Below are 10,956 nucleotides of genomic sequence, written 5' to 3' on the forward strand. Positions count from 1 at the left end.
TTCAAGGACAGATCGATCATTCCTGAGCACTAAAGGGCCCTAGAGTGGACTGCTAGCTAGGGAAAGAGAGTTCCCTCTCGTCAGGATCCTGCCATTCTCTGATGCAAGACATTTGCGTGGAGGGCTCTGGCGGGTCTTGCCCTCTTCAGTCCTGCACTGTGTGACCTGCAATAGTGCCCGGCACAGCAAACAAGATCAGAAGGCACACACCTCCTATTTGATCTTGTTGCTTGAAACACGGCATGATCTGAAAGTGACCAGTAGCTGAGGTCAGCGCCTGCACGGCTGGCGACATTCGCTCCTAACCCAAGGAAGCCTCTGGACCTTGAGTCAGCCTTTCTAGCTGACTGACTCACTTAAGAATGAGACTCCAGCTCCGAGGTTTTCTGGCAGGAGGCGCGCATCGTGTCGCCAGCCCTGTAGAGGGCGCTCTCCATCCACTGCGCCTCTGAGCTACAGCCAGAGACCCATCTCGCGGCTCCAGCGCTTAATCGTCCCACTCTGCCTCCGAGGCCCACAACCTAGAGCATCGTCACTTCAGGGCAAGGGGATCACGGAAAGTTCCACACTTGGCGAGGCTGTACCGACCCTCATTCAATTACTAATTTCCAAATCATGCTCCTTTGTAATGCAAATTTTGTTTTTTGCCTGTTTTCGGCCAAATAAACTAGCTCACAAATACATGAAGTGGTCACTTGCAGTGACGGCGGGAGGTGAAGGAGGCAGTGGGGTGAAGGCCGGGTGGAGGCTGAGGTTGGGCACCTCAAGCGCCCAGGGGCCTGCTAAACAGTAGGACACGAAACTCCGAGTCGGCCCGGAAGGGATACCTAGCAGTCCTCTCCGTGAGCTCTGGCGCAGGGCCCCACCCCGCTCCCTGCCCCCGGGCGTCCGCCTGCTCCTGCCTGGTGCACTCTCCTCAAGGTGCAGGCCACAGCTCCCGCCACACCGCAGCGCTCTGCCATGGGCGCCGCCGGTTCGTCGGCGCTGCCGCACCTCGGTCTCCCCGCGACGCGCCTGCCTGAGCAGCCTAGGCCCAGGTGGCTCGGGGTCGTAGTTCTGGGACTGGCCGCCATGGCGCTGGGGGCCGTGGCCTTTCGCCGGGCGAGACGTGGGTGGCGCAAGCGGCTGCAGCGTGTGGGCACTGTGGCGCAGCTCTGGATCTACCCGGTCAAATCTTGCAAGGGGGTGTCGGTGAGCGCGGCCGAGTGCACAGCCATGGGGCTGCGCAGAGGCCACCTGCGGGACAGGTACGATGGCCCCGGCCAGTGGGCAGAACGGTTTGGGTCTGGGACAAGGACGCGCCCGTGGGAGGTCTGCAGAGCCCGAGATCAGGTTCTTGTGTCTTCTTACAAGAACTTGGGAGCCAGCTGCGTAGGGAAAGAGAGGAAAAAGGGTCGTAGCTCTCAGAGGGCAGACCTCGGGGGCCCCAGCACACTGAGCAGCGCTCTGTGACTCGATCAGCTTTCCAGAGGTGGGTGTATTTCCCAGGGGCCCTGTCATACCTTGCGCTTCTGAGAAGATGTGTATCAGGCTACAGGTGTTTGCCAGTGCGCTGCAATCTTGTTAAGCTCTGTCTAAAGTAGGGAGCAAACTCTCAAGGGATTGCTCCCCATTACTTTATTTTTAATGACCGTTGAGAACTTGAGGAAACTGGAGCAGCAGAATCCACACCTCAAAGAGAGGCCGCCAAGGCCCAGCACACAATAATAATAGCAGTTTTGTACCTTTTTACAGCTTATTAAGGGTGATTGTACTGATTTTCTGGTTATGGTGATAGAAATTTGCCAAGGGAAACGGGTTGAACAACACGATTAATGTAATTGATATCACTAAAGTGTACATGTGATAAGCTCTGAATTAGTAAATATTGTGTTATATATATATTTTTTTTTTTTTTGACAACGATGTAAAAGTGTGATTGTCTCTATTATTTTCCCTAATTTGCTCAATTGTTCATTTATGGGTGACGAACTGAGGTTCAGAGTCGCTCAGCAGTGGAACTGGGACTCTTGTTTTCTTTAGCACGCTTGTGCACAGGAAATACTGATTTTTATTAATGCTCTCAGATGTCAGTGTCTAAAGCATTTGACTGCTAACCAGAAGCGTATGGAGGTTCAAACTCAACATCCACTCCTTGGAAGGAAGATTGGGCAATCTACTTCCATAGTGATGATACTGCCTCAGAAACCCAAGGAGGGGTTGCTCTGGGTCAGTTACAACTCTATAGCAGTGAGTTTGGTGGTTTTTGGTATGGGTAATCACAGTTGTGTGGATTCCTGTGATTCAGAGAAATTTGCAAAACCCCAGAGTGAGTAGCCTTATCCTTTTCTGGGTTTGACTTCAGACCTCATTGTAAGACTGCGTTCCAAACCCCTTCCTCCCAGACCAGCCCTCACAGGTTCAGCAAAAAAAAAAAAAAATGCACAGGACTGGTGGGGGCTGTGACTTTTCCCAGAGAGAAGGCAATTCATGAATTAGTGGAAAGGTGAGCTATACCCCTTTCCCTCAGGAAGGAAGCCAAGAAAGCTAGATCATTCACACTTTGTCGAATGGACTCTAAAGCATGGTGGAATTTGTTGAATTTGTTGTGCTGGCTCTGGAGGCAAAGGGCATTGTAATTTCATTATATCAACTCACCATGTATTGAACTCGTATCATAACTAGTAATAATATGAGATGGCATTTATATCAGACACAAGTTCCTGGGTGGCAAAAATGGTTAAGCACTCTACTGCAAACCAAAAGGTTGGAGGTTCAAACTCACCCAGAGGTACCTCAGAAGTAAGGTCTGGCAATCTGCTTTTGAACAGTTACAGCCTTGAAAACCCTGTGGTGCAGTTCCACTCTGCACACATGGGGTTGCCATGAAGGACTCAAAGGCAACTAACGACAACAACAATGCTAAATTACTTGTTTTTATCATCACATTGTCAGAAAGTGCATAAGAGAAGCAAAAAAGGCTTACAATCCAATGTGCCAACTGACTTGGGAGGGACGTGTGCCACAGAGCACTGAGGAGCAAGGCCTGTAAGCTGCCCCAGGTGATCAGGAAGGACTTCATAGAGTAGGTAACAGCTTGAACAGAGATTCGAAAAATGTTTGTGAACTTTCTAGGCAAATCGGTTCTAGACAGGGAGTAAGGTGGACAAGGAGACTGGGCTTGAGAGAACAAGGTATGCTGGGCTGTAACAAAGGCTGGCACATGTGACCTGTGGGGAGGTGAGAGGGGCTGGGGAAGCAGGCTTGCTCTTAAGCCTTGCTTAAGAGTTAAGGTTTTACCCCAAAGCAGAAGGAGCCATGGAGGGTTTTTGAATGAGGAAGTCACATGATCAGAATTGCATTTAGAAGGATCAAAAAAAAAAAAACCCAAAAACTCACTGCCGTCGAGTCGATCCGACTCATAGCAACCTCTTCTTGGGTTTCCTAGGTGATATCTCTACAGAGGTAGATTGCCCAGTCTTCCTTCTGAGGAGTGGCTGGTGGGTTTGAACCACCAGCCTTCTGGTTAGCAGTCAAGTGCCTTAGGCACTATGCCACCAGATCAGTCTGCCATTATTACTACAAAGATAATGTTCTTGTCCTGGTATGAAGAATTTGGGGCAGGGCAGGGCTCTGTCTATGTGTCCAGGATGAAAGGCTGATAAAAGGGAAGTCAGAGAAAGGGCTTACCTTAAGCAAAACCGAGAAAACAAACAAACAAACCCACTGCCTAAGAGTCCCTTCTAACTCGTAGTGATGTTATAGGACAAAGTAGAACTGCCCAGAGGGTATCCATGGCTGTAAATCTTTATGGAAGCAGAGTGCCTCATCTTTCTCCCACAGAACAGCTGGTGGGGTAGGTTCGGACCTTTTGAATCCTTTCACCACTCTATCACCAGAGTGCCACACTAAGCAAAGAGATAACTTATTTTCTCGGATAGCTGAGTAACTCAGTTGGGGGACTTCTGGGGGGTGATGCTAGACCTATTCTTTAAAGCCTTAAAGTAACTGCTGCACTTTTTCCTTTTTATCTGTGTATCCCTAAAGCACAAACTCACTTGTATAATTGCAATCATTTGATCCTGCGTAGATTGAGATTACCAAAAAGCCTCCATATGTTTAGCTTCCTAGTAGCTGAAATGTAAGCTACACAATTGTGTTCTATTCCCGAAATGCTATTTTTCTGGAAACTCTTCTTTCTAGTACTCTCATTTCTCCATTTATCTCTCTTTCTGGGAAGTACCTGAAGAGCAAGAGTTCTGAGCCAGAAAAAATATTGTCCAGATTAACAATAGACCTTGTAGCAAATGTGCCGAACCCACAGCCCAGAATAAATTACTATTGATTTCTTATATTAATATTAATAATATTTTGTTCATATTAATTTAATGTTTAATCTAAGTTACCAAAATCACTGCCAAAGCAGTATCACTATGGAAGTAGATTGCCCAACCTAAGTTAGTTAAACATTATTTTAAAATTATTAGGTGTCCTCAAGTCAGTTTTGATTAGCAGCCCTATGTACAGCAGAACAACACACTGTGCCTTGTACCTTTTTCACAATTGTTGCTATGTTTGAGCCTATTGTTGCAGCCACTGTGTCTGTCCATCTCGTTTGAGTGTTTTCTCCTTTTTTGCTGACCCTGTCCTTTACCAAGCATGATATCCTTCTCCAAGAACTGGTCCCTCTGACAACATGTCCAAAGTATGAGAGACAAAGTGTGGCCATTCTTGCTTCTAAGGAGCATTCAGGTTGCATTTCTGCCAAGACAGACTGGATCGTTCTTCTGGCAGTCCATGGTACATCCAGTATTCTTCACCAACACTGCAATTCAAATGCATCAGTTCTTCTGTGGGCTTCCTTATTCCTTGCCGAGTCCTCAAATGCATAAAAGGCTATTGAAAATACCTATGGCTTGGGTCAGGCATACCTTTAAAGAGGAAGGGTGAATTTGGCAAGGTTTAAATGTCCTTTGCTTTTCAGCTGAACTTAATGCTCTGTGAATAATGCAAGAAAAATGCCTTGCTGTTTCAGTTGACCTGAGCCTACTGTGTGCCAGGCATCTTGCTTCTTTGTACCCTTACATCTTTTTGAGAAGTAGATCATTGTCATTTCCTTGGGGCATTTTTAATGAGAGTGATCAAGTTTCCCAGCAATTGTAATGAAAATATAATTAATGTCTTTGATTTCTGTGCATCATGGAGCTCAAAATGTTCTGCAGATATTAAATGTCAGATGCTTGAGTGATTATTTACCCTTTTTGAAGTTAACTGCTACACTCAGGCTTGCGGTGCTGCCAAGTTGATGTTCATGAAAAACTCAGACAGACAAACAAACACACACACCAGGCTTAGAAAGAGGAAACCAAAAATGACAGACAGTGTGTCACTGAAACTCCCACCAAGATTGGCTGCCTGTCATGTTGGTGCACACAAATACTGCGTTTTGAAATTGCAGGTTTTGGCTTGTGATCAACAAGGAAGGGAACATGGTTACAGCTCGGCAGGAACCTCGCCTGGTCCTGATTTCCTTGACCTGTGATGGAGACTCCCTGACCCTCAGTGCAGCCTACACAAAGGACCTACAGCTGCCCATCAAAGCACCCACCACAAATGCAGTGCACAAGTGCAGGTAAGGAAAGAGGAAAGGGCAGGCTTGAGCCTGGATGACTTCCATGGATATTTATTTCAAAAGCATGAAATATAGAGAGAATCCTGGGAAACCTTATCAATTGTGTGTGTGTGTGTGAAAATGTTATATGCAGGGCCAACTCCTCAGCATCATGAAGAAGATCTAAAAGATAGACCATGGCAAAGTAGCTTCAGAAGCTTATGTTTTTTTGACCATGAAGGATGTAAAAGTCTTAATTAGAAAACCATGAGAACAAAAGCATATTGACGTGTCAGCAAGAGAAAAATAATCTGGGGGTAAAGAATTTAACTTTACCCAAAGTAATTTGGTCTTTGCCCTTGGTTCTTGAGAGATAAACCCTAACCGCTTGGAATTTCCTGAGTAATTGCGGTGCTTTTTGTTATCTAGGCCTCCAGACCACACTTAAGAGTTTGTGCTAAGGAATCTAGCCAGATAGACCACTGTGTGGTCTGATATCAGCTGACCTCAGGGAGAGGGGCATGAATCAACCAACCATACCTATGCAGTGAGACCCCAATCATAACTTTGTGTTGAAGCCAATAAAGGCTCCATGGGCTCACTGGTTGGTGAAAGACATCCATGCAAGTGGGCAGTGCACCCCTTTCTAGAACATGGAAGCTCCATATTGGGAACTCTCCCAGACCTTGTCTCATGTGTCTCTTCATGTGTATCCTTTTTGTGTAATAAAACTGTAAGTATAGTGCTTTCCATGAGTTCTGTGAGTCATTCTGGTGAATTATTAGACCTGAGAGAGCAATGAGAGTCAGCAGGTTGGAAGAAAGAGGGCCTGGGGGTCCCCTGAGCTTGCGATTGGTGTCCAGAAGGGGTAGTGGGAAAACCACAAATTTGTAGCCAGAATGGTGACTGATGGGGCCTTAGGACTTCTGAGATCCTGGCTGGTGTATTGGGCAGACTTGGTAGTGTGTGCCCTTTAACTTGAGAACCCTGAACTGGCTCTGGAGGAAGAAGTGCTTCCTTGCAGCTGATGTCAGAATTGAACAGAAGTGGAAACTGTGAATTCAATGTGTTTATTTGAGATTTTTTCCCACTCATAATTTCACCAAAGGATAAAGGACAAAACCAGGGTGGGAATGATTGCAGGAAATGTCCTGAAAGAGGTAAGATTAGATCTGTGGGTTACCACAGGATTTTCCCAATTATGTCTGGAAGGACTGCATACCTTCCCAACTTGAGTTAGAAATGCCCATGTGACCTGTAATATTTAATTCTGAGGAAAGACAATTCAGGAATAGAAAACAACAGCTGTAGCCAGGAAGAGTGAGCCTGCAGATGCCCGCCTGTCCATCCAACTGTATCATAGATAGAGTCAAGAGTCAGCCACTAAGACACTGTACAGAGGCATCTTCCTCAACATCTGAAGGTGTGTGGGGCAGAAATTATTCTAGAAAAAAATGCTTGCTTCTAAGAAATCTTGTCTAGGTTTGAGTTTTCATTCCACTGTGGGAAAATTAAAGTTTGGTCAAATTATATTCTTGTTACAGTTTCTGCATTTTGAATGAAGATGCAATGTGAATGTTATATGTAGTCCATAGCTTATCATAAGAGATAAATTATGTAAAAAATTTAACCCCCACCAAAGTTCATAAAATGAATTATCAGTGTAATTTAGAAAATACCTTAGAGTTTTAAGCATTGTATATTTTAATTTTAATTTATAAAAGTAATACACATTCATTATTGAGAAAATGGAAAATACTGAGGAAAAAAAATCATCTTAGATAACTGCAATTCATATTTTGGCATGTATTTTTCCAGTCTATATGGCTAATAGGAGCTCTGGTAGCATAGTGGCTAAGACACTTGCCTGCTAACCAGACGGCTGGCAGTTCAAACCCACCAGCCACCCCTCGGAAGGAAGGTTACTTCCGTATTGATACTGCCTTGGAAACCCAAGGAGCGGTCGCTATGGGTCGGGTTTGACTCGACGGCACATAACAACACAACACAACAACATATGGCTAATACTTTTAAACCAAATTGAAATAATGCCAAAAAAGAAGAAGAAAAAAAAAAAAAACCTTGAATACTGTATACATACTTAAGTCCATATGTTGAACATTTTTTCATATTGTCAGAAAATCCTCAAAAATACCATTTTTAAGGTTGATGTAATATTTTGTTTTGTGAATATTCTCTACTGTCCCCTACTATTAGTATTTTGGCTTGTTTTCAATTTTTCCAGGAATGAAGAATAATGTGATGAATATCTGGGCATAAATCTTTGTTCGTATGTCTTATTTTTGTTTCCTTAGGGGCAAAAGTTCCATCTGCGATTTTGCTAAAAATAAGGGTATGAATTCTATAGACTTTGATTTATGATGCTGAATTGTTTTATAGAATGGTTATACCAGTTTATGAACCTATCTATCTAGTTGTTGTCTAATTATGATGTTTAAAATCATTTTGTCATTTTTATGGGCAAAAATGATATCTTGGTTTAATTTTCATTTTTGCTCGAATGGGGTAAACCTTTTCATATGCTTATTGCCAATTTGTATTTCATGTTTGTTTGTCCATACCCTGCTTCATGTTTGTTTGCCATGGTTTGATATTTACCTATATTTTCTTGTAATTTTTTTGTTTTCATTTAATTTTTAATTCATTTGGAAAAATGTGGAAACTTTTCTTATTTTTCATGGTCCTATACAGACTTTTTCGTCTGTGTCTCAAAGACTAAACAAGGTTGTATTTGGAAATTGCAGAAGAAGAAGGCTTACACATGCTGCAGAAGTATGCGGAGTAGATTCTTATGGCAATGATCACAAGGCCCATTGGGGACTAAGTTTCCATTAGGTGCTCAGACCATTGTTTGTGAAGCACTTGTAACCTCAGTCCACAGTTTCCTAAAAGTTACTGACGAGTCGCCAGGACCCTCATCTTCAAAATGTTGTGATCACAGCCAGTACAGCTGTTTTCATGGTTGAGGTTGTTGCTTGATTTTCTTACAGACCACACCAGCCACTAACTGATAGAGAGTGTTAAGACCTTTAGATGAATTATTCAGGTAAACAGCCTCAGACCATGCCTATGTTATTTTTGTGAAACATTTTAGGAGCATTTGGGATTTGTTTTGTTTTGTTTTCTTGGACTTTTTGATACAGTGTGTCAGTGGAAGGCTGGGCCCAACGACACAGTGAAGGCTGCTCAGAACTCAGAACAAGTGTAGGGAGGAGTAAGAAGAACACACACAGGGGACAAAATCTGTCCATTCAAAGGTCTCAGATTCTGGAGTTTGTGAACCCAGGACCCACACGTGGAGGGTGCAAAGGAAATAAGTGTCAGGCTAAGAGGGAAGATGTTTATGATTGTTTAATAACCCAAAAGAGAGGCAAACTCAGTAAGGATAATAACTGCCAACTAAAGGCCTAAGGAGCTCTGGTAGTGTAGTGGTCAAGGCATTTGAGTGCTAACCAGAAGGTCAGCGGTTCAAGCCCACTAGCGCTCCATGGAAGGAAGATGGGGTGATCTATTTCCATGAAGCTTTACAGCCTTGGAAACCCAATGGAGGGTCACTATGAGTCAGAATCAACTCAATGGCAGTGAGTTTGGTTTGTTTTTTTAAAAGCCCTAAGGACTGTAGGTGGCTTTCTTCCCACCGTCCTAGAAAATTGGCTAGGAAAAGCACTGGACTAGGGCTGTAAGGGTTTGGCTGGGGAGATGAGATGATTCGCTAGTCCAGGTCCCAATGGAGAAAGACACTAAAAGGGGGAAGACCTTCATAGCTGTCTCCAAATGATACACTTTAAATAAAATGTTATCAAATTCTAGCTAGAAACTATTGCCTATAAAGATCTCAGTGCCTATTCTTTTTTTGTTAGAAAGATAACAAAGTAATCATTGTTAAGGGTTATTATCTAGTCTTGATAGACATTAAGGAGCTATTAGTACTAAATTGAGTTTTCTCCCTGGTTCAGAGAACCACTTTCCCCGTCTGTAATCCACTGTCAATGCTGTGCCCAGGCGCCATCTATAGTCATCTCAGTGCCTGCAGTGATACTGGTCCTGCACTGTGGAAAACAATGGCCTATACGAGAACATTTCTTTTCCCTCTGCACAGCAGTAAATTACATATAACTCTCAAATTATCCAGCGTACAACTTATGACTTGGGCAGGGGAAACTTCAAATCCTACAGAAGTATGTAAATAATAGTAGTAATAATAATAATAACAAAAACCTAAACCAGTTGCTGTTGAGTTGATTATGAATCATGGTGTATGTGTGTCAGAGTAGAACTGTGCTCCATACAGTTTTCATGGTTGAGTTTTCAGAAGTAGATTGCAGGCCTTTCTTCCAAGAAGTTTCTGAGTAGACTCGAACTACCAACCTTTTGGTTAAACAGCTGAGCAAACTAACCATATGAGTTAATTGGAGACTCCACAGGGTTATTACTAGGAATCAAACCAATACTTAGATTAGTATTGTTATCTGTAATATTTTAGATTTGGAGAACATTTTCACATACATTAACTGTATCAAGTTTTATTATCCTTAAGCTATCAAAGTATAGTCAGTCCTGTTAATAGAAATTTCTGGTTTCTGTCTGAGTGAACCAGATTTGCAGTAATTATATGTTTATCTTGTTTTCCTCCAGAAGAAAATAAGGTGAATTTATAAATACTGCAAAATCTGGTCCTCCCTATAGTCCTTTGAGAAGCTCTGGTGGCACAGTGATTAAGGCATTTGCTAACCAAAAGGTTGGCAGTTCGAACTGACCAGCCACTCCAATGAAGAAGAGGCAGTTAGCTGGCATAAAGATCTACAGCCTTGGAAACCCTGTAGGGTAGTTTGACTGTCCTGTAGAGTTACTATGAATCAGAATTAACTTGATGGCAATGCATTTGGGTTGGTGGGTTACAGTCTTTTGAAGGAGCATTTGTAGTGCACTAGTTAAAACACTTGGCTGCTAGTGGAAAGGTTGGTAGATTTGAACTATATCTCTACAGGAGAAAGGTGGGACAATCTGCTTCTAAAGATTATAGCATTGGAAAACCCATGGGCCAGTCCTACTCTATCCCATAGGGTCACTATGAGTTGGAATGACCCCTTGGCAGTGGGTCTGTGTGTGGGTTTATAGTCCTTTGGAGGAGCCCTGGTGGCACACTGGTGAAGTGTTCAACTGCTAACTGAAAGCTTGGTAAATTGAACCCACCAGCCACTCTGCAGGAGATAGATCGGGCAGTCTGCTTCTGTAAAGATTGCAGCTTTGGACCCAATGGGGCCATTCTACTCTGTTCTATAGAGTTGCTCTGAGTCAAAATCTATTCAACATCAACAAGTTTAGTTTAGTTTTTTTTTTTTTTT

General features: G+C 43.4%; 1 protein-coding gene across 1 annotated transcript in view; it reads left to right on the plus strand.

Moving 5' to 3' along the window:
* Positions 1-960: 960 nt before the first annotated feature.
* LOC103193679 (mitochondrial amidoxime-reducing component 1-like) overlaps positions 961-10,956 on the plus strand; it is a 42,804-nt gene continuing 32,808 nt past the window's right edge. Inside the window, exons 1-2 of the mRNA XM_042780431.1 lie at positions 961-1,247; positions 5,438-5,611. Of these exons, the coding sequence (XP_042636365.1) occupies positions 961-1,247; positions 5,438-5,611 (461 nt within the window). The remainder of the gene's footprint in view (positions 1,248-5,437; positions 5,612-10,956) is intronic.

The sequence above is a fragment of the Orycteropus afer genome, unplaced genomic scaffold, assembly GCF_000298275.1.
Source record: "Orycteropus afer afer isolate SDZICR_OR568_19922 unplaced genomic scaffold, OryAfe1.0 scaffold00039, whole genome shotgun sequence".
In the NCBI taxonomy this organism is placed as follows: domain Eukaryota; kingdom Metazoa; phylum Chordata; class Mammalia; order Tubulidentata; family Orycteropodidae; genus Orycteropus; species Orycteropus afer.